Source organism: Jaculus jaculus, chromosome 21 (genome assembly GCF_020740685.1).
Source record: "Jaculus jaculus isolate mJacJac1 chromosome 21, mJacJac1.mat.Y.cur, whole genome shotgun sequence".
In the NCBI taxonomy this organism is placed as follows: Eukaryota; Metazoa; Chordata; class Mammalia; order Rodentia; family Dipodidae; genus Jaculus; species Jaculus jaculus.
Window position 1 is genome coordinate 2,637,723 of NC_059122.1, and position 25,098 is coordinate 2,662,820.

The window sequence follows — 25,098 nt, forward strand, 5'->3', positions numbered from 1 at the left end:
CATGATTACAATTCTGTTTCCTTGATCACAGGACAGACCTAGTTCTCTTGAGCTGCCTTAACAAAATATCTAGGGACTGCCTTATAAAATGGCACTTAGGTCTCATGGCCACAGGCCTGAGATGCCCACGATGAAGGTGCCTGAACAGTGGGTGTCTGGTGAGGGGTACCCCATGGGTGCTATTTTCCTGTATCTTCCATTCTCTTTCGTGGGCATACTGACCACCTCTGTGAGGTTCCTGCCTTCAGGACCTATTCCAAATAGCCTCACACTGAGGTTTGGTTTGCAACAAATGACTGGAGAGGCGTGGAGGGCACCAGGACTGGAGCAACATGGTTGGTGGCCTGTGGGTAGCTTGGCACTTCATGTACGGTCTATCTAACACGGGACATGTCTCCTGCCTCCCCAAGAAATGCTCACTTACACAATGGGAAACTGAAATAGGAGCATGTGGGAGCAACCCTTGACCCATGGACATGGCTCAAGGTGATATTTCCATTCTCTCTCTTTTTTTAAAATACATTTTCATTTAATTTATTTATTTGAGAGAGAGGCAGGGAGAGAGAGAATGGGCACACCAGGGCCTCCAGCCGCTGCAAACGAACTCCAGATGCGTGCGCCCCCTTGTGCATCTGGCTCACGTGGGTCCTGGAGAGTCGAACCAGGATCTTCTGGCTTTGCAGGCAAATGCCTTAACCGCTAAGCCATCTCTCTTAAGGCTAAGAGAACTGTGTGGTTATTCAACAAGAACCTCTTTGACATCTTGGTGAATACAATTCTTCTTAAAAATCCATGAAACACAGCATCTCACAGCACAGTTCTGAGCATGTTTAGTCTTCACAAAGAAGGATGAAACTATGAAAAATGAAACCATAAACAACTCATTTGTTTCTTTTATCTCACTTGGAATGGAAGGAGCTCACACAAGCAAGCCTGAGGTTAGATTCGAGTGCTGCCAAAAATCATGGCCAGATGTTTACCCAAAGCACGGTTACTGTGCACATCCTGGCGGAAAAACGCACTAAGTGGCATGTGCCATGAACATCCGGGGAAACTCTTCTTTCTTTTTTTTTTTTTCTCTAGTCTGGTCCAGGTGGAAACTGTTGTCTTGACAGTCACTCCTCCCTTCCTGCTGCTCAAAGACATCCTCTACTCTATAAAGAGACTTCTCTAGCCCTGCCTTATTTGAAACGAAGTGCAGAGCATGCTCTGTTTGTTCCTTCTTGGAGAGAAGCCCATACGTGATACACTTAAAAAAAAAATTTTTTTTTGAGGCAAGCCCAACAGACTGTCCTTTTTTCTTTTCTTATGCGAGAGCACAAGAGTGAAGGCAAGAGAGAAAGAGAGAATTAGCGTGCCAGGGTCTTCAGGCCCTGCCACTGAACGCCAGACACGTGCGCATCTCCTTGTGCACACGGGCGACCTTGCGTACTTGTGCCAATGTGCGTTGGGCTTACGTGGGACCTAGAGAGTCAAACATGAGCCCTTAGGTTTCGCAGGCAAGCAACCTGGCCACTAAGCCATCTCTCCAGCCCAAGAATTTTGATTTCCATTTATTCACTTAGTCTGGTTTATCAAGGGAGGGTTTCACTGTAGCCCAGCCTGACCTGGAATTCACTATGTAGTCTCAGGGTGGCCTCAAACTCATGGCGATCCTCCTACCTCTGCCTCCCGAGTGCTGGGACTGAAGGCATGCGCCACCATGCCCAGATTCACAGTCAGGGTTTTAAATGGGAATGAAAGGGTTTTGCAAAGGATTCTGGACATGGTTTTGCTGGGTGCCCTGCTCAGGGCCTTAGCAGGCTGTCTTGAAGTTGCCAGTTAGGGCTTCATTTTCCCCAAAGGCAGAAACAATCCAAATAATAACCTTCCGGACTTATTTGGGCATTTAACAAAATCCATTTTCTTGTATGTGTCAGAGAGCCCTGGGTTTGTCTTGATGTGGGTGGGTTACCACTCATGTCCTACCTAGAGTGAGCTCCGTAGGAATGAGGCCATCTCAAAAACTGGCTACCACAGAAGGTCTCTGGAATGCCTCCAACTTGCAGATACCAGTCCTGGAAACGCCCCTGGATGTATGTTCAAGCGTTGAAAGTTTGGAATTAAAATGTAAAAATTTTGGGGGTTTCCCTCTAACACTATGCCTACCTGGGATGTTTATCTTTTTCTTTTTTAAGTTTTATTTATTTATTTATTTATTTACTTGAGAGAGCACAAAAGAGAAAGAGGCAGACAGAGGGAGGGAGAGAAAGAGAGAGAGAAAGAGAGAGAGAGAAAGAATGGGCACATCAGGGCCTCCAGCCACTGCAAATGAATTCCAGACACATGTGCCTCCTTCTGCATCTGGCTTACATGGGTCCTGGGGAATCGAACTGAGATCCTTTGGCTTTGCAGGCACATGGAGAGCAGTACTCTAAATTGAGCGGCACAATTTATTCCTATTATTATCTTTTCTACCTCTGCTTCTCCAGGCCTGGCTTAAGTCCTTGGGGCAAATAAAGTTACCGTCTGTTTTCTTCAGAGCTCTGATGAGCAAACGTCTACAATGACACAGAGAGAATTAAATCTTGTTTGGATACCTGACATGCAGGACACTGACCATCTTCAGTGCTTTTCAGTATTAAGTAACATTTTGATTTTATAATCCCAGATGTTCAGAATGCTACTTCGCATCAATATGTAGTTTTAAATGCTGGCAGAGGAGCAGGTGTGGTGGCGCACGTCTTTAATCCCAGCACTCGGGAGGCAGAGGTAGGAAGATCACTGTGAGTTCGAGGCCACCCTGAGACTCCATAGTGAATTCCAGGTCAGCCTGTGCTACAGTGAGACCCTACCTCACAAAAGCAAAAAAGAAAAGAAAAGAAAAGGCAGCATTATATTTAGGGTCACTTCAGAAATTATTTGAAATGCTGCCCTAATCCTTAGCCAAAATTGATTTACCAATTTTCAAAAATAAGACGCATGTCAGCATGTGCTATCAGAAGCACCCTATATTCATTGGGCATTTGGTTTGGAATTACTTTGTAGTCATTTTGTGTTCAGAAGCCTCTTACTGTTACTGAAACTTTCAGGACTCCTATGGACACGTGCGCGTGACTCGCAGTTTAAGAAGCTTGGCTCTCTGCTCATGACGTAGCTGGTAAACTGTGTGCCTTGCAAGCATGGCATAAGGATCTGAGTGTGACCCTTAGTACCATGTAAAAATGCTGTGTGTGGTGGCACACGCCTGTAATCCTAGCACCGGAGAGGCAGAGATAGAAGGATGCCCGGGCTTGTTGGGGAGTCAGGATAGTCTAATTGTCAAGGTCCAAGCTAACATGAGACACAGTCTCAAAACGAAACACAGCAAAAATAAATGCTGAACTCCTCTCTCTCTCCCTCTATCTGTCTTTCTCCCTGTGTCTGTCACTCTCAAATAAATAAATAATGAACAAAAAAAAATATTTAAAAAAAGGGCTGGAGAGATGGCTTAGCGGTTAAGCGCTTGCCTGTGAAGCCTAAGGACCCCGGTTCGAGGCTCGGTTCCCCAGGTCCCACGTTAGCCAGATGCACAAGGGGGCGCACGCGTCTGGAGTTCGTTTGCAGAGGCTGGAAGCCCTGGCGCGCCCATTCTCTCTCTCTCCCTCTATCTGTCTTTCTCCCTGTGTCTGTCGCTCTCAAATAAATAAATAATGAACAAAAAATATTAAAAAAATAAATGCTGAACGCTAGTAGGATTTCATTCCAGGTGAAATGTTCTCTGTCCATATGCAAATGGTGACCAAATCCTTCCTTCCTTGATGCCTGATGGTTCATCTCCACTAAAAGTCTAAGGGCTTGTCAACATCTTTAGTTAGTAGTCTCTCCCTGGGCATCCTTGGGAACTAAATTCTCCAGGGGAAGTAGACCTGGGTCTCCTAAGTAGTCCTGATTGCCCTCCTCTGTCTCACAGGTTATAGAAAGGATTAGATACCCTTCAAATTGAGTTTCAGGACAATGACAAAAGCCACACAGAGTTACAGGTCCCACCTAATTCTAAAGTAGATGGGGTTTATTAGAGTTCTAAACATTTGTAATTTAATTATATATATTATATACAATATGACATATAATTATATATTTAAGTTAATTATATGTAAATATTATATTGCTATTATCCAAAAATATTCCAGTTAAAAATCACATTACATTTATCTTTGCATGAAGCCAAATCAGATGAATTTTGGAAATTGTAGCTAGCTAGTATCATTCAGCATTAACAACATTAATAGTCCACACTGACAGAGCTTAGGTATTTTTTTCTTTAAAATTAATATCCTTCTACCACTTAAAGACTCTTTACTATGGAAAAAGGAGAAAATAGACAAGAATGAAAGTCCAGATCCTTGCCGGGTGCAGTGGCACACGCCTTTAATCCCAGTACTCTGCACTCGGGAGGCAGAGGTAGGAGAATCATCTCGAGTTCGAGGCCACCCTGAGACTCTATAGTTCATTCCAGGAGAGCCTGAGCTAGAATGGAAACCCTACCTTGAAAAACCAAAAAAAATAAAAAATAAAAAAAAAATTAAAAAAAAAAAAAGATCAGATCCTTGCTACACAATTTTGAACCATGTTCATATCTGACGTGAAGACAGTCTCATCAAGCTCTCTGTAATGAACACAGGACACTCCTAGGGCACATTCAATTTGCACACTTAGATCTGACCCGTGACACCAAAGTGGAAAAAAAAAAGTATCAACTATTTTAATATGTTAAGACATGCCAATATTTTGTATGGAGAGAATTACCTAGGGTAGAAATTTCTGCTAACAATTTTCAGACCTGTTCTTAAAATCTAATGTTGGTGGCTTCACATTAGCAGTGCTTTATGAAGTTTCCTCTTCATAAGAAGCCAGACCGTTCCTCCATGGCAGTAAAGGGCTGGGCTACAAAACGAGAAAACCCGGGGCGCGCTGGGTGAGTGCTAAAGACCCCCTTAGAGTCACGACATCGTCATCCCTCAAAGAAACAATAACACCCTAACTGGATTTTTGTCTAAGCCAGAGGACAGCCTTTTGGAGAACAGGAATCAATGCTACCTATCCTGCTTAAACTCCATCAATTTACATGAAGCCTAAAGGAGTTGTATATACAAAATTGCTACATCAAGCAGGACATGTATAAAAAGAGACAAGGAGAAACAGTTAGTGTTTTGGGGGGCCTCTATTGTTCAAAGATTAGGCATTACTCCCTGGGGTAGCATTTAATCAGCACTGGTCATGTGGAACATGAAAGGTGATGACTGTTGCCTCAGGTAGATCAAATACAGAGAGAGGTGAGAAGGAAAAAGCAGACGACAGACAGAGAAAACAGTCATATGGACCTCTCCATTAAAAATAAGAAGTTGGAGCCGGGCATGGTGGCGCACACCTTTAATCCCAGCACTTGGGAGGCAGAGGTAGGAGGATCACCGTGAGTTCGAGGCCACCCTGAGACTACATAGTGAATTCCAGGTCAGCCTGGGCCAGAGTGAGACCCTACCTCAAAAAAAAAAAAAAAAAAAAAGTAAGTGCTGGGTGTGGTGGCGCACGCCTTTAATCCCAGCACTTGGGAGGCAAAGGTAGGAGGATCGCCATGAGATCGAGGCCACCCTGTGACTCCATAGTGAATTCCAAGTCAACCTGGGCTAGAGTGAAGACCCTACCTTAAAAAACCTAAAAAACCAAATTTGAGCCAGGCGTGGTGGTGCACGCCTTTAATACCAGCACTCGGGAGGCAGAGGTAGGAGGATCACTGTGAGTTCGAGGCTACCCTGAGAATACAGAGTGAACTCCAGGTCAGCCTGGGCTACAGTGAGACCCTACCTCTAAAAACAAAACAACAACAACCACAAAAGAAGTTGACGATATTTTATTTCGAACACATTGGTATAATTATGCAGTGATGGCTAATAACTTCCTATTACTCTGTGCTTAAGGAACTAGGTTGAAGCTATTAAAATTATTCAGGAAGCATGGTTTAAAAGCAAAGCACATTAAAATAGGAGAACTAATGTTCCCACATTTAATCAATCAAACCAATTAGCTCTGAATAAAACAAGTTAAGTGCTCTGGCGTATGCTACACTGTCTCCAACAGTAGTTTTCATTTCAATTTGGCTGAACACAGACCAATACTAAAAGAACTAATTTTGTTCAGTGAGCTGAGGTCATTGAGCAATGTTGCCACACAGGAGAAGACACTTTACACTCGGCTGTAAGATCTGAAACGAAGTGGCACAGTCTACAAGGCTACAGTAACGTCCTGTGGCTGCTGTAAGAAATAGCTCATTTTGGGGCTGGAGAGATGGCTTAGCGGTCAAGCGCTTGCCTGTGAAGCCTAAGGACCCCGGTTCGAGGCTCGATTCCCCAGGTCCCACGTTAGCCAGATAAACAAGGGGGCGCACGCGTCTGGAGTTTGTGTGCAGTGGCTGGAAGCCCTGGCATGCCCATTCTCTCTCTCTCTCTTCCTCACTCTCTCTCTGTTGCTCTCGAATAAATAAAGAAAAATAAACAAAATAAATTTAAAAAAGAAAGAAATAGCACATTTTGGAGGGGTTAAAGCAATAGGCACCTCCTCTCCCACTCCTGTCTCATCTTAACCCTGCCAGGGACTCTCTGTTCCTGGTGGTCTCTGGTTTGCAGCTGCACCCCAATTCTGCCTAACCGGTGTCCCCCTCATCATGGAAAAGGTCCAGTCATGTTGCACTGGGGACAGTCCTACTCTGGGTGCCGTTGTTTTGCCTTAACGAAGCCCATCTTCAGTGACCCTCTCTTACTATCTCTACCTGGGTTCCTGCTGCATACCCATTCTACACTGCAATCAGTCTCTGAATAAAGCCCACCTGTTTATGTCATCAGCCCCTCAAGTCATGTAGGACTCCTTTTCAACCTATAGGAACATTGGTGCATAAATAATCCCACACAAGGGAAGCAGACATTATTACTTTTGAATGTAGAATTTCTAGGTAGAAGGGCAGAGTTTGGAATGAGGAGAAAGATTGTATTCCAACATGGACATACTTGTTCATAGCCTTTAAGTTACTGCAAATTGCTAATAAATACTGAAGATTCCCAGGAGCTGTGGAGCAATAGATATATGATTTTCTAGAAGATTTTATTTTTATGGGCTGGAGAGGTGGCTTAGAGGTTAAGCGCTTGCCTATGAAGCCTAAGGACCCTGGTTCGAGGCTCCATTCCCCAGGACCCACGTTAGCCAGATGCACAAGGGGGCGCACGTGTCTGGAGTTCGTTTGCAGTGGCTGGAGGTCCTGGCGCGTCCATTCTCTCTCTCTCTGCCTCTTTCTCTCTGTCTGTCACTCTCAAATAAATAAATAAAAATAAACAACCAAAAAATAAAGATTTTATTTTTATATATTTATTAGAGACAGAGAGAGGGAGAGAGAGAGAGAGAAAGTATGAATGGGCACATTAGGACCTCTAGCCACTGCAAACGAACTCCAGATACATGAGCCACCTTGCGCATCTGGCTTCTGTGGGTCCTGGGGAATTGAATCTGGTTCCTTAAGCTTCGCAGGCAAATGCCTTAACCGATAAGCCATCTCTCCAGCACAGATGTATGATTTTTATTTCTGTTACTCCAAAGGATGCCCTCCTTGGTTCCACTCATTAGAAAGGATGCCAGAGTCATGACAGAAAATGACAGAAGAAACAATACACTCAAAGGTAGGGTTGGGACAGGAAATCACTAGAATACAAAAAAACACTGGTTTTTTTTTTTTAAATGTGCAAGTTCATTTCCTGATTTCAATAATGATTAGTAAAGTATAGCAATAAAAATGTCATGTGCGGGCTAGAGAGATGGCTTAGTGGTTATGCGCTTGCCTGGATGCCTAAGGACCCTGGTTCGAGGCTCGATTCCCCAGGACCCACATTAGCCAGATGCACAAGGGGGCGCACACGTCTGGAGTTTGTGTGCAGTGGCTGGAGGCCCTGGCGTGCCCATTCTCTCTCTCTCTCTGCCTCTTTCTCTCTCTGTCGCTCTTGAATAAATAAACAACAAAAAAATTTTAAAAATAAATAAATTTTAAAATTGAACAAAAAAATTAAAAAACATATCATGTTCCATATTAAAATATATCTGGAAGGACAAAGAAGTGTGAGCAAAGGTGACTCGCTATATTTCCCCCACGGTCCTTGTGGAAAAGCCAAATGAACAGACAGGGTAATCTGGGGTCTATCTGCTCAGAGGAGATTCCTGTGTCTTTTCTGAGGACCTCTCATGGCCCAAGCGCCTTAGCTAGATAGACACCATCTCAGCTTCCCTTCCATCCCTCTCAGGAAGAAGCTGTCTGTCTGCACTTGTAAAAAAAAAAAAAAAAAGCCAGATTCACAGTTTTTGATTTCTGTTGCAAATAGTGGAGGTCAACTGTCCCAAAAGCCAACACCCTCAAAAGTGGAGTTCCATCTTGACTCACATCTTTTGTACTTTTCTTTCTTTCTTTTTTTTTTTTTTTGAGGTAGGGTCTCACTATGGCCCAGGCTGACCTGGAATTCACTCTGGAGTCTCAGGGTGGCCTCGAACTCACAGCAATCCTCCTACCTCTGCCTCCCGAGTGCTGGGATCAAAGGCGTGCATCTGGAGTTTGTGTGCAGTGGCTGGAGGCCCTGGCGCGCCCATTCTCTCTCTCTCTCTCTGCCTCTTTCTCTCTCTGTTGCTCTCAAATAAATAAAAAATAAAAATAAAAATAGGGCTGGAGAGATGGCTTAGCGGTTAAGCGCTTGCCTGTGAAGCCTACGGACCCCGGTTCGAGGCTCGGTTCCCCAGGTCCCACATTAGCCAGATGCACAAGGGGGCGCACGCGTCTGGAGTTCGTTTGCAGAGGCTGGAAGCCCTGGCGCGCCCATTCTCTATCTCTCCCTCTATCTGTCTTTCTCTCTGTGTCTGTCTCTCTCAAATAAATAAATAAATATTTAAAAAATAAATAAATAAATAAAAATAAAAATAAAAACTGATTCTCAGGCCGGGCCTGGTGTTGCATGCCTTTAATCCCAGCACTGGGGGAGCAGAGGTAGGAGGATCGCCGCGAGTTCAAGGCCACCCTGAGACTACACAGTGAATTCCAGGTCAGCTGGACTAGAGTGAAACTGTACCTCCCTAACACAAAAAACCCTGATTCTCAGCTTATCAAGTAACTTCGTTTCTACCTTCCTTCCCGAGGATATCGCTGTTACCACTCTAGCTAGACATAAAAGCTTTCTGGTTTACAAAGAACTGGTCACAGGTGTTCCATTCATAGGTTTCAATGTGCACTTATTATTGGAAGATTGGCCTAGAATAAAACTATTGAGTCATGGTTGGTTTTCTTGTTTTAAATTGCACTGTTCTGCTTAAACCTGACCCCGAGCTTTCTCCTGTTTTGTTTTTACTTCCTTTTTAAATTTCCAAATCTGGTTAAACTTCATCAATAATTAGTACTGTTGCAGGGGTTTTTAAAAATATTTATTTGAGAGCCGGGTGTGGTGGTGGCACACGCCTTTATTCCCAGCACTCGGGAAGCAGAGAGGTAGGAGGATTGCCATGAGTTCGAGGCCACCCTGAGACTCCATAGTGAATTCCAGGTCAGCCTGGGCTAGAGTGACACCCTACCTCAAAAAACCAATACATATATATATATAAAATATACATATATATATATGTGTGTACATACACACACACACACACACACATATGTGCAATGACAGAGGCCTGACCGCCAGCCAAGCATTCTGACATCTGTAGGCATTGTCTCCCAAACGCCTCCAATTTTGTTTTTTCTTTTCCTGTGGAATCTGAAAACCTGGCTAAATGTAGTATTCATTTATTCTGAATTGCCACTCAAAGATGTGTGTTCATATCTGCAGACTGCATTCTCTATCTCAGGGAAATGTTCTTTAATGGTGTTTTTTGGGACAATTTATTACTAACTATGTTGGGGTTCTCTGGTCAGAGGCGCCAGTGGACCTGCTGCCTTGTCTGGGTGTGTCTTTCCCACGTACAGTCTGGGATTTCTTCTTGGGCAGTGCGCGGCGCAAACATTTACGCTGACAACAGAAGGGATTGCTTCCCTGCCTCCTGGATCTCTGTAAATGGCTCTCCATCTTCCTCTGCAAGGTTCATCATTCCAGTTGTGACTGTCCATGGCATTCACGCTCTCCTTTTTGACAAGGAAAGTAACTGTGGCAAATGCCCTTTTAGTGCCTTCTGGGAATCATTCTGTTCAGTTTGTTTTTTTGTAGTCTGATGAACTTGGGCTCTCTCTGTGGAAGGACTTGAGCCAAATCTAGCCTCAGATTTTTTTTTTTTTTTGTTACTTTTCTTTATTTATTTGAGAGTGACAGACATAGAGAGAAAGAGGTAGATACAGAGAGAGGGAGAATGGGCACTCCAGGGCTTCCATCCACTGCAAATGAACTGCAGACATGTGAACCCCCTTGTGCATCTGGCTAATGTGGGTCCTGGGGAACTGAGCCTCGAACCGGGGTCCTTAGGCTTCACAGGCAAACGCTTAACTGCTAAGCCATCTCTCCAGCCCAATCCTGACATTTTGATAACCATTTCAGTCAAAGGCAGAGTTCTCTTCAGGCCAGGGAGGAAGCAGAGACCTACAGTTACTGAACTTGAACCCAAATCCCACTGAGTTCATTCAGCAAAAACCATTTAAGCTTGTATGTACATAAGCCGGGTGTGGCGCATGCCTTTAACCCCAGCGCTCGGGAGGCAGAGGTAGGAGGATCGCCGGGAGTTCGAGGCCACCCTGAGACTGTATAGGGAGTTCCAGGTCAGCCTGGGCTAGAGTGAGACCCTGCCTTGAAAAACAAAAAACAAAATCTGTATGTACACACCCTTACCTTTATACTCACATCTATTATCTGAAATGACTTTCTAAGTGAATTCCATATGCTCAAAATAAGAATATCTGAAGATGTGTGAGTGTGTTTTCTTTTTTCTTTTTTAGCTTCTGGTGTTCTACATAAATATTTATGAACAGCCATGTATTGGATATAATTCACATGCCAGAAAATTCGCTCTAAGTTTTCTCACAGCCTAAATTGTACAATGATTGATGCGCTTTAAGATTTGGACATTTTAAGGTTAGATACAACTTAAGGTCAGAAAAAGTTTGAACACAGCAGAATTGAGGGCAGGCGAAAATTAAAACAAAGTATCACAGCCAGGCGTGGTGGCACATGCCTTTAATCCCAGCACTCGGGAGGCAGAGGTAGGAGGATCGCCGTGAGTTCGAGGCCACTCTGAGACTACGTAGTGAATTCCAGGTCAGCCTGAGCTAGAGTGAGACCTGACCTTATAATTTCAGGCCGACTGTTTTGATTTGGTGTATTTATTTTAGAGAGAAAGAAAGAGGGAGAGAGAGAGAGAATGGGCAGCCACTGCAAACCAACTCCAGATGCATGCGCCCCCCCCCCCGCCTTGTCCATCTGGTTTATGTGTGACACTGGGGAATCGAACCAGGGTCCTTAGGCTTTGCAGGCAAATGCCTTAACCACTAAGCCATCCCCCTGAGACCCAAACATACTGTTGATGACAGAGATTCTCAAACGTTTCCTTCCCGTGGGCACATTATCAATGGAGTCCTGTGCCCTCTCTGCTCCTATGCAGATGGTTTTGTCTCCAAAGCCATGGTTTTAGCAAACAGGGTCCATCAGAGGCAACCACGAGGTCCTCTGGATGAAGTTCTCACAGGTCGGAAGGCTCTACTGAGGCATCAGGGTGCCCTGGGATGACACGCTCAAACACTCGGGCCCAGGCTCAACCCTTCCAGCGTACCCCACACCATGTCCTGATGACTTCAGCTGTCTCTAAGTCTAGAACTCTCTATGCACCATTAAACTGAACCTTTACCATGAAATGCCAGGAACACTGTAGGCAAAGTCCACATAAGTCACCATATAAACTCACCACAGGCACCAGTGAAGCACTATGGGAAAACATGGCACAGAAGAGAACATACAGGATGAAGAGATGGCTTAGCCGTTAAGGCGTTTGCCTGCAAAGCCAAAGGAGCCAGGTTCGATTCCCCAGAACCCATGTTAGCCAGATGCACAAGGGGCCACAAGCGTCTGGAGTTCGTTTGCAGTGGCTGGAGGCCCTGGTGCACCCCCCTTTCTCTCTCTCCCTCTTTCCCTGTCAAATAAGTAAATAAATAAAAATAAAATATTTTTTAAAATGATTAAAAAAAAAGAGAAAGGGACACAATCTCTGTCTGCTGCCCAATGAGCAAGTCAGACAGTGCAAGAGGCTCATCTTCTTCTCCTGAAATAAGCAAAGGCCACATGCTCTACTCTCGTGATGTTCAGATACTTTACTCTCTCCTTTCCTGTTTCCCTGAGAGATTTCTACAATCTGCTGCTCCTGGCAGCTGTTTGACCTGACTCCATCACCAGCGCCTGTCCTCCTTCCATCCTTCCCATTCATCAGACTCAATCCATCCATTTGCCCACCCAATGGTCACACCTGTGGGTCCACTCAGTCGCGTGGTACTCTGCTGACCAGACCCCGTACCATTCAGCGTTTGCTGTTTCCCCTTGGGCCGCAGGTCTGGTTCCTCCTCACTCGGTGCCCCGTATAAAATTCACCCCCTGGCAGCGGACGATCCTGGTCAGGGAAGCGCCAAGGGCTTCCCTACGAATCACCATCACATCCCTGAATTTGCAGCCTCCGCCTCAGCTGGCCATCACTTTACGGGTGATGTGTCTGGATCTGTTCCCTGCCATTACCCCTAGAATATGTGCCAGTCAGCTCACCGGGTCCACGCAGTGCTTCCCAGGAACTTGGCAGACAGTGGAAGTTCAGTATGTTATAGCATTGTCACGAACAAGATAAGCCACCGGATCAATGTGTGTCTACAACTTGTGAAGTTCTATCAAGGGAAGGCTCACTATTCACTACCACGTATGAGGGAATCAAGCCTTGTGAGAGCATGCCAAGAGTTCAGGGCACTGCCCAAGGGGTACAAGGAAAAAACCCACAGTTGTTCTCTCTCCAAGGACAGGATGGAAGGAGGAGCTGACACAGCCCCCGAAGACTAGGTGGGACTCCTTGAGGTGTCTGAGGAACAGAATGAAACAAAGCATGCCTTCTAGCTGATTAGGTAGCAATCTTATGAAAGACTCATTAACATGGTGGCCTACAATGGCTGTGTTATCTATGCCCCAAAGCATATTGATTGATTGCGACCATTCGGGAGAGTTTATCAACATTGTTCCTCAACCAACCAGATGTTGCCATGACAACAGGAGGAAATATTGTACCCCGCAACAACCCCTAAAAAAAGAACTGCATTGTCTTCCACTACCCAAATGAAAGGTGGTCTTGGCAAGAAAAGATGCCCAGTTTGAGGAAATGAGGAACAGTAATTCAGAAAGCGGCATTCTCTTTCCATTAAAAATTAGATTAATAAAACAGCGCTGGGGGAGATGGCTTAGCAGTTTAGGGCATTTGTCTGCGCAGCCTAAGGACCCAGGTTTGATTCCCTAGTGCCCACGTGACCACAAGGTGGGGGCATGCATCTGAAGTTCACTTGTAGTGGCTTGAGGCCCTGGTGTACTCATTTTTTTCTCTCTCTCTAATATAAATGAATAAAATAAAAATTTAAAGATATCTTTATAAAAGATCTTTTAGGGCTGGAGGGATGGCTTAGTGGTCAATGTGTTTGCCTGCAAAGCCAAAGGACCCAGGTTCGACTTTCCAGGACCCACATAAGCCAGATGCACAAGGTGGCACATGTGTTTGGAGTTTGTTTGCAGTGGCTGGAGGCCCTGGTGCGCCTATTCTCTCTTTCTCTCTCTCTGCCTATTTCTATATGTCTCTCTCTCATAAATAAATAAGATCTTTTAAAAAATACAAAAGGTTGGGCTGGAGAGATGGCTTAGCAGTTAAGCGCTTGCCTGTGAAGCCTAAGGACCCAGGTTAGAGGCTCAATTCCCCAGGGCCCACGTTAGCCAGATGCACAAGGGGACACATGCGTCTGGAGTTCGTTTGCAGTGGCTGGAGGCCCTGGCACGCCCATTCTCTCTCTCTCTCTCTGCCCCTCTTTCTCTATCTGTCTCTTTCAAATAAATAAACATTAAAAAAAATACAGAAGGAGGGGGAAAGTGAAGATTTCCAAAACTGTGGGTTTTACTGGTCATGAGAGAGAGGAGACAGACAGGTAGCTGAGCGTACAGCTGAAAGTTTGAGATGGGCAGCACAGAAGACTGCTCAAGGGAAGACGGGGGTTGTTCCTACCTGTGGCCAGGTAGATGATGTGGACCAGCGTGTCCCTGCCCTGCACCACATCGACAGCCACGTGGGAGAAACGGATGCTGTCCTCCATGAAGGCAGGCGCCGTGGTCACCGGCTGCACCACCTCCTGCATCAGAAGAAACTTCTGAGCGTCCTGCAGGTTCCTCTCGGTGAGGTTCACGTGCACACCTTGGTCCACGGTGCCGCACTGCAGGAGAACACAGGGTCGATTACCAAAACCGGTCACTGGAGGCCCACAGCTGGGGTTTGGGGTGGGGGGGTAACGGTACAGACCAGAACGCACGACTGGTTTGCAAACCAGTTTACTGCTGCCTTCCCCTTCCATGCTCTCCTAATGTGGACGGGAACTCTTCATACTGAAAGACCCAGAAACTAAACTGATGCCATGACAGGCTTCAGCAGGACGCTGCCCTGGCTTGGCCGAAGGTTCAAGTTCCCTGCTTGAGCTGAGGGAAACCGCTCTGACATGGACAGGAAAGATACCAGCCCAATGACTTCTGCCTCTCTGCCCCAGCCAATCAGAAGCGCACAAATGTTACCGCTGCTTGCTTAGCCAATCACGATGGACATTACCTAATCCGCCTGGAGTTCCCCTAGCCCCTGCCCGCCAAAATCCTAAGCCAATCAGAAGAGTACAAGTGCAGTTACTGTTTAAATCAACCAATCATGTACCCATCCCCTTCTTCTTTGTTCAAATCCCTATTTAAAAAACCCTAGCCTCTTGCTATCCGGAGCTCTTGTAGGGATCCACAGGGCTGGTGAAGTCAAGAGTCCAAGCTTAAGCCCGAAATAAAGCTCTTTGCCTTTGCACACATGTTTGATTCTCCTTGGTGGTCACTGTTGGGGGGGGGGGTTGCCTAGAACTGGTCATAGCAATACTTGGGGAGTCTCTCATTCAGTGGATGATAAAAGGCAATGGGTCATAAATTTAACATGGAGTGGAGTGGCTGCTGCTTTCATTGGAACAGCAGATGCAGAGAAACTTCTAGTGGTTTACCAAGTCTCTTGGGGGCTGTCTGGCTAACGGCATGACCGTGGAATCTGCCCGGAAAAGCTGCGCCTACGTTGAGTGCGCAGCCATCAGGAATGCCAGACAGATTTATTCGTTTTCTTATTGTAGCATTGGGTTCCTAAATAAACCTGGACCCTCATGGCAATAAATTCACGTTATTTTCATGTGGAAACTATGTGCTATCAGTCTCTTGGGTCACACACAGCTGCTGTGGCTGGTCCGATACAGCCGTGCCTTGTAGGAGAAACTCTAAAGAAGATGGCTAGTGTGTTGGAAGCTACTGGATAATATAGTAAGTTTCTACTGGGAGGATAAAAAAAAAAAAAAAAGGAGATGTGGGTAGTGAAGAAGGGAAGGAAAGAAGGAAGGGAGAGAAAGAACCAAGAGAAGAGGGATGCTCTCTGCAAGTAGAGGAACACCATGCAGCCAAATGGAGGGTGTAGAGAGCAAAATGAGGCCTACAGGTTGCGGGGAATTTAATCTCACTGCAGTTGGTGACAAGGACAATGTAGGAACGGGGTGGGAATGGCGTTCCCAGAGCACAGCACAGAAACAGAAAGCCTCCCTGGTTTCTCCTATAAACTTGAATCCGGGTACAAAATAGTGACTGAACTTCTGCAGAAGTTCATATAAGCAGGGTTGATGGAAGTGAATTTTCGGGTCTTGCTGTCTGAAACTACCATCTATAACATGTTGTTTCTAATCCTTGGTTTTGTAATAGCTTTGAGGTCTGAGAGTGGAAGATGGAAAGTGCTTTCTGAAAATAAATTATATATATATATATATATATTGCAGCATTTGATAAACTACCTGCATGCCCTAAAGTGATTGGTTGATTGCAGAGTTTGAAAAAAATCTTGGACTTCAAAGGATGTCTGGAGCTAGTTTGATGTTTAATTTAATTTGACACCCTCCAAAGGGCACCCGAGCACATGAAGGAATTTTGTGCCAATTCTCTCTCCCTCCCTCTGTCTCTCTCTCTCAAATAAACAAAAGAAATTTGTGGGCTGGAGGGATGGCTTAGCAGTAAAGGCGTTTGTCTGCGGGCTGGAGGGATGGCTTAGCAGTAAAGGCGTTTGTCTGCAAAGCCAAAGGACCCAGGTTCGATTCCCCAGGACCCATGTTAGCCAAATGCAACAAGGGGGCGCACGCGTTCTGGAGTTCGTATGCACCGGCTGGAGGCCCTGGCGTGCCCATCCTCTCTTTCTCTGTCAAATGAATAAATTAATTAAACATTTTTTTAAATAGAGAAAATCTTGTGCATTCAGAAAAAGGCTTAAGCCAACAGCGGATGACCCAAATGACTTCAAGACATGTTGCAACTTTGGAACTGGATGGTCTCAGGGAAGGTCTGGTCTCTCATCCTCTCTCCTCAAGTTGCAAATGGCTGGAAAACACCTGCTCTCCCTTCTCATAGCTGATATGAAAACTATGAAGATAATAAGAATAATAGCATTTATAAGTCGAGGCCACTATCCATGCAAAAAGACCAGATGGCAGGCCTGGCTGTGCAGTTCTTTAGCCAGTGGAGCGGGCAGCGAGTCTGTGGTCATACAGTGCCCATACCCCAGGGAAAGAAAATGAAAAATAATAATAATGGGGCAAAGGAATCAGCAGTTCGATCCACAAGCAGTTGGTTGTGTGAACAGGGTTGCCAAAGACTTCATATGCTTACTGAATGGTAACACCTAGAACACAAGACCACCGCCTATCTGAAAAGGGTTTGTAAATCCTGTGAAGAGGTCCGCCCGGCCTTGGGCCACAGTCTCTCTTCTCAGGAGCTGTGCTTCTAGAAGTTGAGGGCACTGCTTCAGATACGGGTGACCGCTAGTCTACACGTGGTGATTTAAAAATCAATGGCTTCCCGGGGCTGGAGAGATGGCTTAGAAATTAAGCGCTTGCCTGTGAAGCCTAAAGACCCTGGTTCTAGGCTCGATTCCCCAGGACCCACGTTAGCCAGATGCACAAGGGGGCGCACGCGTCTGGAGTTTGTTTGCAGTGGCTGGAAGCCCTGGTGCACCCGTTCTCTGTCTCTCCCACTCTTTCTCTCTCTGTCACTCTCAAATAAGTAAATAAACAAAAACAAAATTAAAAATCAATGGCTTTCCAAGAAACAGGGGGCTTCACGGGACATATATGTCAGCCCTTCCAGAGCTCTAGGGAACATTGCCCAAGAGGGGATGGAAAAGATTTAAGAGCTGGAGGAAGGACAGGGGAAGCTGTGGAACTGTTTTCCAGACAGACATCAGAAGGCCGTGTCACCTGTGAACTCACGGTTGCTGTGGATAACTGCACAAGACCTGCACATGACAGGGCCAGTTAGCTGTGCACTAGGGACTGGGTAGGGGCTTATGAAGTCACGTCACTTCCCGAGGTGCTAATGACCGTGAACTGTTGTTGGGGGCGAGAGAGTCATTTTCTTCTGCGGCATAGTGGGAGAATGAGGTAAAATGGCATTGGAGGAGACAGGGGAGGTTAATGTGGGGTGCATGGGATCAAAACGCAATGTTTAGGTATGAACATGTCAGAGAAGAACAAGAAAAACCCAGGTCTAAAAGCAAAGAACCCTACTGCCCTTGAGGACCCCAAGGAAGGGATCCCCCAGTCAGGGTTGCCTCTCAGGATCCCTCACCGTGACTATCTTTTATTCCTGGAGGCCAAAGTTGCCTTTCAATGGGATTAACCCTATGTTGCAAAGAGCTGTTTGTAGTTGACGAGCTGTCTATGGCTTGCTCTATGTTACTGCCATTCTATAACGAATAACCCACCAGGAATTAATGTTTCCCGTATTTTGAAAACTATTCAAATTTATTAGATTTTCTTGAACTTACCAAACCCTGTAAGGGCTGTGAATTCTCAAACACTGCCTTAAACACTGGTCCCCCAGTTTATTTCTTAGGCAGCGTTGACGCCCTGGGGACATCGTGCAAGATGCAAATGACCAAACAGAGAAAGAATAGAGGCTTTCTGTCCTCCGGGGCTCACAACACACAACGTTGTCACGTCCAGTGCGTCGTCAAATAACCTCAGCAAGTCTATTAACTTTGAAGAAAATAGCAACTCTGTGAATGTTGTTTCAAAGACAACAGACCCCGGTATGGTCGAGCATACCGATCCTTGCGGTCAAACCCAACATCACTCATCACAACACCTTATTCTGACGTGACCTGATCTCCAGGGTTCCTTCATTCATTGGCTTACCTGTCTCCTCCCATCTTGCAGCCAACAAATGCTATTTGCATCACAGCATCCTGATGCTATAGCCAGATATCAGTGTTTGGTTCCCAAGACCTCACATGCCTGTTTCTAGACTAACGATCTTCCATTTGGACGGCCTCATTTTCTAACTGTCGGTAATCAAATCTGTGAATGATTCTGGATTCTAGAGCCCATCACTGGACCCTGTGCAACTGTTTTTTTTTGTTTTTTTTTTTGTGGTTTCTCTCGAAGCCAGGCTTAAGCTTTTTTTTTTTTTAATTTTTATTTATTTATTTATTTGAGAGCGACAGACACAGAGAGAAAGACAGATAGAGGGAGAGAGAGAGAATGGGCGTGCCAGGGCTTCCAGCCTCTGCAAACAAACTCCAGACGCGTGCGCCCCCTTGTGCATCTGGTGAACATGGGACCTGGGGAACCGAGCCTCGAACCGGGGTCCTTAGGCTTCACAGGCAAGCGCTTAACTGCTAAGCCATCTCTCCAGCCCGAGGCTTAAGCTTTTAATGATGCTGGGACTGCAACCTGGAACACGCCAAACACTTTAACACCACGGAGGGCAATTTGTAAATTATGCCTGGTAAAGATAACCACTAGTTTTTCTTGTTTTCAATTGAGGTTCCTATACTAAATTTTGAAGTATTATATACTGCCCCCCCCCAACTCATTATTTCTGAACAGGTTCCTCTAATTAATTAGTTACTTCTACCATGTAAGTGCTGCATAAAGATTTAAATGTCAGGAGGAAAAACAGATTTTTAAAACATGTCTCGTTAATTTATTTGAGAGGAGAAAGAGACAGAGACAGAGAGAGAATGGGCACGCCAGGGCCTCCAGCCACTGCAGACCAACTCCAGACGCAGGCGCCACCTTGTGCATCTGGCTTACGTGGGTCCTGGGGGATTGAACGTGGGTCCTTTGGCTTTGTGGGCATGCATTCTTTGCAAAATCCTATGAGTTGATTATTCTTTTTGTTCGTTTGTTTGTTTTGTTTTGTTTTTCGAGGTAGAGTCTCACTCTAGCCCAGGCTGACCTGGAATTCACTCTCAGGCTGGCCTCCAACTCACAGTGACCCTCCTACCTCTGTCCCCCCAGTGCTGGGATTAAAATAAAAAAACAAAACCTCCAAGCCATTCCTCCAGCACCCACCCCCCCCAAAAAAAAAAACAAAATTAAAAAAATCTACTTATGTCTCATTATAGGTTATTGCAAACATCAGGACTTTTGTATGTGTCTGCTCAAGGGATCCCTAAAGCAAATGAATCACAGCATCATCTGCAACAGCCCAAGAAGACGCTGGTACCTGCTCACTGGGCGAACATAGGTCTCATTTCCTTTTGAACATTAGAAGGTGGGGGGACACCTTTTTTAAAAAGATATTTTATTTATTTGAGAGAGATAAGGAGAGAATAGGCAAGGCCAGGGCCTGCAGCCACTGCAAACAAACTCCAGACGCGTGGCGCCTCCCCTTGTGCATCTGGCTAACGTGGGTCCTGGAGAGTCGAACCTGGGTCCTTAGGCTTTGCAGGCAAATGCCTTAACCGCGAAGCCATCTCTCCAGCCCTGGCGGTTTTGGGGGGGGGGAGGGTTTCACCTTTACAAAGGCCGACATGGCATGAGCACTGTTAGTTCTGTGACTGGAAGATGCATGCTCTACTTGTGTGCCCAGCTGCAAGGGTTGCATTCCAACCTCCTCACTGGCCATATTCTCTGACGGGTGCTCTGACTGTGTTTGGATATATCTCCACTGCTCTGTGCCTTGAACCCTATTCATAGGAGCGTCATTCATTACAGATCAGAAACAGCTGGGAACGGAGTCCATGGTCTTTAGAACTGACTGAAGCCTGGATTTTCTAACATGCTGCAAAAGGATGGCATTTGCCGGCTCAGTAGCGGGCACCACACTCCCTGAGGCCTTTCTTTTGGTCCAGGCCCCAGAGCTGGCAAAAGGCTCTGGTCTGGTCTGTCGCCTATGCATGTGCCTACGGTTTAATTGCCAGGGATCTTCTGTACCAGGTGCCTGCGTACTCACCCTGGGAAACCTAGAGATCTTTCATCCTCCGGGAATTACCTGGAAGTTGGGGTTGGGGTTCGGATAAGGCAGCCAGGCTGAGCGAGAGTTCTCTTGGTACTTGAACGGCCCGTTGAAGGCCTGCGAGATGGCACTCAGGTTGAAGACACAGACGGCCGACGCAGCAATGCTATTCCTGTAGAGAGGGAGAGAGAGGACAGAGTGGGCACCCCTGAGCTCCGCTGGTCCTGGGGCCGCAGCACCTTCCGTGGCGATACCTCAGGCCCCAAAGGGCTCTTAAACATGCCAAGAATGCAATGCTTGGGGGTGTCCCTAGGGTTTCTTTGCACAGAACTTAGCCAGGGCAGGGCCAACAATGGTAGAGCTCTGTGTTTCACTTATTATTATTGTTATCATTATTTTGGTTTTGTTTTTCAAAGTAGGGTCTCTTTCTAGCCCAGGCTAACCTGGAACTCAACATGGAGTCTCAGGGTGGCCTCGAACTCATGGCGATCCTCCTACCTCTGCCTCCCGAGTGCTGGGACTAAAGGCGTGCGCCACCATGCCCGGCTCGGGTTTCTCTTTTTTCTATCATGCAAAAAACAAGCACTTTGTCTTCCAGGCTTCCATGGAGCCACAGCTCAGTTGTGCCAGCCTCCTTCCTCACCAGCTCACTGGGTTGCTTTCACTGGCACGTTGTTTCCATCTGTTGTTCTAAAGAATAATCAGCCGGGCATGGTGGCGCACGCCTTTAATCCCAGCACTGGGGGGACAGAGGTAGGAGGGTCACTGTGAGTTGGAGGCCAGCCTGAGAGTGAATTCCAGGTCAGCCTGGGCTAGAGTGAGACCCTACCTCGAAAAACAAAACAAAACAAACAAACGAACAAAAAGAATAATCAACTCATAGGATTTTGCAAAGAATGCATGCCCTATCTTTCATTTTTTTTTTTTTTAAGTTAGAAAGGATTGTAAATCCAAAGGGCCCAAACTGGCACAGGAGTGATATGCAGAATTCTGCAGTTATCACTGAGAATTCACCCTCTACAGGAGACGTCGCATGAGGCTTGGGAAGGTTGGTGCCCTTCAATTAAGATGAAAATGAAAAAATGCTTTTTTTTTTGGCTAAATTTATATTTTAAGCTTAGCTTTTGGCTAAATTCATATTTGAAGTTCAGCTTTTGGCTAACTTTATATTTTAAGTCCAGCTTTTGGCTGAATTCGTATTTTAAGTTCAGCTTTTGGCTAACTTTATATTTTAAGTTCAGCTTTTGGCTAAATTTATATTTGAAGCTCAGCTTTAGTTCCCAGAGGGAAAATAGAAACCAAAAATAAAAGAATAAATAAAAATAAAAAGGGACAGGCATTGATTTTCTGTATTAATGTTCTGAGCCGATATTATCTACTTAAAGCAGGTGTTTGTCCTGTATTGTAGAGAAAAATCACTGAAACTCCAGACTCTTGTCCCTATTTTGTGCTTGTTCACATGGCACACAGAGAATTAGGGAGGGGACAGCACCTTACAGACTTTCCTAACTCCAACACGTGTCATCTTTCTAAGGCAAGGGACCCACCCAGGTGCTGAAAACTAAAGAATGCTTGTCAGTGTGTGGGAGCAGCGCCTCCCCCAGGGGGACTCCAAAGACAGAAAGATTCACTCTTTGTGAAAGTTCTGTGAGAACCAGATGGTTTCAAACAACATCTCAAGGTGACATCCAGTTCTGCTGGGAGCCCAATGTGGACACAGGGTCCCACGTGGAGGCCGGAAGCCTTTTAGTGAGTGCAAGGGTGGACGCTTCATATGAATTTATGCATATTGCTATTTTTATTCCTCTTTCCATTACCCTTGGGGATTAAAAAAAAAAAAAAAACTACATGAGAAAACCAAAGCGTAAGTTTAAGGCAGAAGAAATAGCCTTTGAATGTATGACCGGACTTTGGTAATAAGAACATCCTGACACATGGGATGGATCCAACCAGGAGACAGCCTCAAGCCAGACCTAGTTGGGCAGAGAAGAGTCAATACTAATGAAGAATAATGAGGAGAAGGAGGAGGAGGAGAAGACACTCTGAGCCTTCTGGTAAGTGCTTTGTAAGTGCCTGATGTCTCACAGACTCTACAGATCTAACAAGAGCCTGGCTTTCCTGATGTACAGAGAAGTTAATCTGCCCATGTCACAGCCCATAGTAGGTAAGGCAGAATTTTCATGGGTTCCACAGGTACCTATTTTAACACTTAGTTGAGAGAGAGAGAGAGAGAGAGAGAGAGAATGGGCACACCAAGGCCTCCAGACACTGCAAACAAACACCATCTACATCTGGCTTACGTGGGTGCTGGGGAATGGAACCCAGTTCCTTTGGCTTTGCAGGCAAATGCCTTAACCTCTAAGCCATCTCTCCAGCCCCCTCAGGTTCAGTTCTTTGGACCAAGTTTCCATGTGGCTTTCCTAGTTAAGAAGAACCTTAGGTTCCTCCTGTCAGAAGGATCTGACTCTGAATGGGGCTGGTGCGGGCTCTAGTGTTAGACCAGGGACACCCCTGGGAGAGTCAAGAGCTTCCTTCCCTAGTGTGTGGGGGTCCCTTCTCCCCCATCATTCCTGACCCCTGTTGAGGTGTGCGTCACTGGGGAGGCACCCACCCTGTTCCCTGCTCCGTTTCACTTTCTCTGAAAGACACCAGTGAATGACAAACTTGGAGGTAGGCAACCAATGGCTACCTCTGTCTCTCTCTCTCTCTCTCTCTCTCCCTCTCCAACCATCTAATGAAGAATGCAGCCATCTGCTGAGAAGGTGACATCAGCAAAAGCTGCAGAAAGGAGGAGTGGCTGTGGACATACTGTGAAATGAAAGAGACCTGTCAGAGGCAGGTTCCCAGGATCAAGCGAGGAAAACTAATGTGGTGGTTTGATTCAGGTGTTCCCCATAAACTCAGGTGTTCTGAATGCTAGGTTCCCAGCTGATGGAGATTTGGGAATTAGCGCCTCCTGGAGGAAGTGTGTTGTTGGGGGCGAGCTTATGGGTGTTATAGCCAGTGTCCCCTTGCCAGTGTTTGGCACACCCTCCTGTTGCTATTGTCCACCTGATGTTGGCCAGGGGGTGATGTCCACCCTCTGCTCATGCCATCGTTTTCTCCTGACAACGTGGAGCTTCTCCTTGAGTATGTAAACCAAAATAAACCCTTTTGTCCCCCCCAAAAGCTGCTCTTGGTTAGGTGATTTCTACCAGCAATGCAAACCTGACTGCTTCAACTGCTAACGAGAATATGCAGTGGAGAGTCCCGTATAAGTTGAGTGTGGATGACTTCTGACATAGTGGGGCATCTTCCGGCTGAACAAACATTGCCGGCACGTGAACCACAGGCCTGTCTTGGAAGGGCACAGATATGGTATTTCCAGGCGCTTCTGAGACTGGATGCTGCGATTATTTTGGCTCAGAGCCAGGGGAATGGGCAACTAAGCGTGACTTGCTCCCACTGTGGGCACAACTGATGTCACTGGAGCAGCAAGGTTTTGGAAGGCAAATCAAGATCATAAACCATAAATTATATATATGTATATGTATGTATATATATATATGCATATATATGTATATATATGAAAATTTTTCAAGGTGTAAAATGACCTCTGAGGTACAAAGAAGATTGACACAAACAGGGATGGCCACGGTGGACGAGGGCTGACTGTGAGGCCATCCAGTATGACCGTTTCCTAACATCACATAAGAAAGAACACTGGGGGGCTGGAGAGATGGCTTAGTGGTTAAGCGCTTGCCTGTGAAGCCTACGGACCCCGGTTCGAGGCTCGATTCCCCAGGTCCCACGTTAGCCAGATGCACAAGGGGGCGCATGCGTCTGGAGTTCGTTTGCAGAGGCTGGAAGCCCTGGCGCGCCCATTCTCTCTCTCTCCCTCTATCTGTCTTTCTCTCTGAGTCTGTTGCTCTCAAATAAATAAATAAATAATTTTAAAAAAATAAAAAATAAAATAAAAAAAGAAAGAACACTGGGGGCGGTAGGTTTCCCTGAGGAGCATGAACGCTCTGAGGAGGAGACAGAGCTGGAGGGAAAGAGCAAAAGCAGTAAGAGTCAGTGCAGGCTAGGCGTGTCGGAGCTTCAAGGCCACGTCAAAATGCACAAGGGGCCTGAGTGAACAATGCAGCCCAGTCTACACTCAGGTTGTCCAGATTAAGGTTTTTCTAGATGCAAGGCAGGTAGCAGTACTAAGAATGGGGGTGGGGGGGAGAGAAAATCCCAGACAAACCACAGCTGGTGGCCCGCCAACCTCACATAGAGGCACTCTCTACCCACCTTCAAATCCTTTGCCTTGGACCCAATGGACTGCCATCTGTCTTAAGCCGTCACATCTCCGACCTCAAAGACCTAAGGCAGAGCCCGAAGTGTGCACAGCCTTATACAAGCATTGCTGGTGCTCATGGGGATGCGTCCCCTCCCAGGCTCTCCTGTCCTGTGTTATCACAGCACAGCAGCTCGGGAAGGAAAACGCAAGCAGGGTAAGGCGAGATTGCCCCAGGCTGAGACAGGATGCTTTCCTCAACCCCAAATGCAGTCTGCTCTGATGCTGGAAGCATCTTCACGAAAGGAAACGGAC

General features: G+C 46.1%; 1 protein-coding gene across 4 annotated transcripts in view; it reads right to left on the bottom strand.

Annotated features, from left to right (window-relative positions):
* The window catches only part of Sema5a (semaphorin 5A), a 567,085-nt gene that overhangs the window by 118,631 nt on the left and 423,356 nt on the right, over nt 1-25,098 (bottom strand). For all 4 annotated transcript variants that reach the window (XM_045139346.1, XM_045139343.1, XM_045139344.1 and 1 more), the window contains 2 exons: nt 20,559-20,694; nt 14,245-14,449 (listed from right to left, as the gene is read on the bottom strand). In XM_045139346.1, coding sequence (XP_044995281.1) covers nt 14,245-14,449; nt 20,559-20,694 — 341 coding nt within the window. The remainder of the gene's footprint in view (nt 1-14,244; nt 14,450-20,558; nt 20,695-25,098) is intronic.